Source organism: Pteropus alecto, unplaced genomic scaffold (assembly GCF_000325575.1).
Source record: "Pteropus alecto unplaced genomic scaffold, ASM32557v1 scaffold237, whole genome shotgun sequence".
In the NCBI taxonomy this organism is placed as follows: Eukaryota; Metazoa; Chordata; class Mammalia; order Chiroptera; family Pteropodidae; genus Pteropus; species Pteropus alecto.
In genome coordinates, this window is record NW_006440624.1 from 132,760 (window position 1) to 136,882 (window position 4,123).

Sequence of the window (4,123 nt, forward strand, 5' to 3'; positions counted from 1 at the left end):
CTTTGAATTACATGCTGTGTATTAAGGCTGTTGGATCAAGAGAAAGATTTGTTGTTGTTGTTTTTAATTTTTTTTATCTGTTTTCATTGTTGTTTTGGCTATTTCTCTGTTTTATATTCATATTCATTTGGGGATTCTACACATTTATTTGCTAACAGCAAAAATAGGAAGGCAAATGTAAAACAATCTTTGTTATATGACCTCTTCTTAGATTATAAAATTTGAGAGGGTACTAGTCCCTGTTTCATAATTTATTTATTATTAAATTTAGACTTGCTTTTAAGTTACTATCTATTAAATCATTCTATTAGGTTAATTCTTGGAGTCAAACTTTCAAAAATTTGAATTATTATGACTTTCACATTTATTTTCTTTCATTTATTCTTTGAAATTTCATTTTATTGTGGCCACTTGCACATTTAGAACTTTGGTTTTCTCTTTAAGTGATAGGGATTAAAATTTAAATCAGAAAATAACCCATAACTGCCTGCCCAATAGCAACTTCTTCTTGAGCTACTTGAGCCTGCTCTAGCCCTAAAACATTCCTTCCCATTTTCACAAAACCTTCAAGCCTCATGGACTTGGACAAATGATTCTTTTTAAAGTTGTAGATTTTATCTTTCAATCTTATATCTTGTCAAAATTACACAAATGAAAAAAACAATGTGATACCATCTTTTATGTGCTAATTTATCCCTTCTCCCCAAAATAAAAACAGTTAAGATATTATTTATCACTAACAATTATGAAATGAACTGCACAGCGTTATAACATATTGGTGGCATTATAAGTTGGCACAACTTTTCTGTACAATAATTTGATAATTCCTATCAAAGAAATTTTGTCACCTCCAAAAATCACATTTTTGAAATACTGTTGATTCTTAAGGAATCAATAAAAAGTATTAAAAAGTATTCAAATGTTATTCATCTTTCTACTTATAATAAAACATTTTTTGAAAGAAGCTTTAATGGTTAACTGCAGAGTAAAAATTAAAATTTTATGACATAATCATTGATCATCTACTTTTCAACAATAAAAATTATGAGATAAAAGGAAAAATATTATGAGATTATGCTTCTAGAAAAAAGCAAGATACAAGATACTAAAACAATCATATACCAGGAATATATAACATAGATTGATATTATAGTAACATGTCTAAATTATCAGAATTATTGAATGCAGGCAAAGTTTCTATAATCTTCATGTCATTTTTTAGTCTTTAAACTGTGTATTAGTATTTGTAATTTAATACATTTAGAGCAAAACAAGTCTCTGTTGCAACACATCCAAATTTTATTTATATAAAATTTCTAATTTTCTATACCTACAACTTTCAAAAGGTTTCTAGAACCTTTTTTTTTTATCCAAGGGATAAATGTGAAAAGTCCTGAGCTAGAACTGTCATTTAAAAAATACTTAACATTATGACCTCAACTCAAAAGTTTATAAAACCTTTGTAAGTATATAAAGTTTTATACATACATGTCTGTGAAAATTGTTTTCTTATCCTGATTACCTAGGCATGTTGCAATCCAGATTTTAAAAAGTACTATGAAACAAATTAAAATTGATTTAACAAAGACACTATTATTTATACATTTGTATGTCGATGTTAAGTTAGGAGCAATTGAAAATATGCTCAACGCTCCTCTTATTTTTAATAATGTACATTCAATACACACTATAGGTTATTTTATATTTTTTATTTAAGCAAATATCATGTATATTTGTTGGCACAAGAGTAAGATAATCATATTATTTTCGACCTTGAATTTTTCGCCCCAGTTGGTGATTTTTAAAGACAATTTAATCATGGAGTTTATTATTACTATTTTAATTAGTATATTGCTGCCACTTTTAAGGTGATTCACAGATCTTACAGATCTTAAATAACCATGGAAAATGCCTTACAATATTTTACAATAATACAATAAAAACAAAGAAAACAGGTTCTGTCTTTAATACAAAAGTTATTTTTAAAACCACAAAAAAATTCTATACTCTGCCTTGCTTCTTTTTAACTTATTTTTTACTATTGCTCTGAAACTAACCAGGGTGCAGAGGTGCAAAACCAGGAACGACCAACAGTAAGTGTGTTTTAATTACTTCTGGTAGAGGCAAGAATTTCTCCTTCTGCAAGTTTCTGTGATATTAAAATGCTTTCTGTCTAATGTCTAAATAAATATTTAAACTCCATAAATAATGTAATAATCTTTGTAAAACTATCTTCACCTCAGCAACCAACCATGTGAATCAACCTCAAGGTTCACATGAAAATCTTGGTTTGATTTTATAGCCCAAGTCATGTGTTTTTAGTTTTCTTGTATTGTTAACAACATGAGAAAACATTCTCAGAATTTAATATTGAGAAAAAAATAAAAACAAAAATAAAGTTTAATATCTCTCCTGCCTGCTTTTTAAGACTTTGGGAAAGACCCCACTCTGACTCACCTTCGAATATTTTTCATACATTTGTCTTTACTTCCTTCTTTTGTTTCCCAAATATGTTTGAATAAATACATTTAAATATGTATTCTTTTATGAGAAATGCTTGCTTGCAATGTAATTTTGTTGATTTATTTCATATGGAAAGATCTAATAATATATTTTGGTAAATATACATAATCAGTAGAACAGAGGCACATAAAAATTGAAAATTTCCTAACTGATTTTTAAGGGATAAAATTAAGCTGAAAAATATCCAAAGTATAAGTCTAGGAATTCTCACACATCATTTTATTTTATTATTATTTTACTATTTTACTATAATTAGGTTTAGGGGGAAAAAAATCAGCCTAACCTCTAAATAAATAAAATTTGTAAACAATTACAAATGTGTGGTGGCAATACACATATACATATATACATATATATAAATATATAGTTTTCCCTGTGTGTGGTATGTTTGTGTATAGTATGTCAAAGCTTTCTATGAAAGCTTATTATAAGGCCTAATATTTACTGAGCACTTTTTATTTATGCCAAGTTCTAGGCAATGTGGTTTTACATTATGGATTACCTCATCTAATTTGTTTGAAACTAATATTTTTTTAAAATATTTGTTAAAAATCAAAAAGTGGATGGAAAGTATATAAATCATATCTTGTAAAATAATATGGTTGCTGGGTTCACTACTTCCAATATTGTACTTACTCAATATTGTACTTACTCAATATTGAGTAAGTACAATATTGGAAGTAGTGAACCCAGCAACCATAAATACTATAAGATATAATTTCAAAAAATTCTGATTTGAGGTATCTCTACATTCTACCCTACAATGATACCAGATTTCATAAATGTATTCTCTTTGCAGGGCTGCGAGAATAACGAAAGATCGTTCAATCAAAACGCAGTCAAATTTATTCCAATTCATTATGCACTGAATAACTATCTTCATTCTGAACCCAATTACTACCAGTATAGACTAGCTTCACTAATTAATAACCAATATATGTCTTACCCATATTATGCAAAATCAGTTACAGTTAGGCCACATGCCCAAATTTCTCAGTGGCAAGTCTTGCCAAATATTTACTCATCCATTGTGGCACGTCACCAATACCTACATCCATCGCTTATTGCCGTTCCCTCAAAGAAAATTCAGGATAAAACAGTCATCCCTAGCATCAATACCATTGCCACTGTTAAGCCTACACTTATTCCTACCCCTGAACCAACAGTGAGCTCTGTAGTTATTCCAGAAGCTTCCTCAGATTTTGTCGTAAGCACACCTGAGACTACTACTGTCACAATTACTTCATCAACAGTCTAAAAACTCTATGGAAGCATCAAAGAAGAAAACACAGGTAAATGAGCAAAAGAAAAAAATAAATAAAGATAAGATTCATGGATTTATCAATACAATCATAAAATCTAAAAGTATAAATGGATAAATTAAGTCTGTTATGGGGACAGGCAAAATAGGATGATTATAATTTTAATTTAGTTGTGCTATAACATTGGTACACTCAATTCTGTTCCAACAAGCAATGAAAAATAGTGTTATTTTACAAATTAAAGAAAAACTTGGAGACTTTATCATTAAACTGTTTTTCAACAATTGGAACACTCCTAGAAACTATTTTATTTCATTCCTAATCACACACAAAGACAA

General features: G+C 28.5%; 1 protein-coding gene across 1 annotated transcript in view; it reads left to right on the forward strand.

The window, feature by feature from the left end:
• CSN3 (casein kappa) overlaps nucleotides 1–3,781 on the forward strand; it is a 4,496-nt gene extending 715 nt beyond the window's left edge. The window contains exons 2-3 of the mRNA XM_006917309.1: nucleotides 2,061–2,093; nucleotides 3,323–3,781. Coding sequence (XP_006917371.1) covers nucleotides 2,061–2,093; nucleotides 3,323–3,781 — 492 coding nt within the window. The remainder of the gene's footprint in view (nucleotides 1–2,060; nucleotides 2,094–3,322) is intronic.
• The last annotated feature ends 342 nt before the right edge of the window (nucleotides 3,782–4,123 follow it).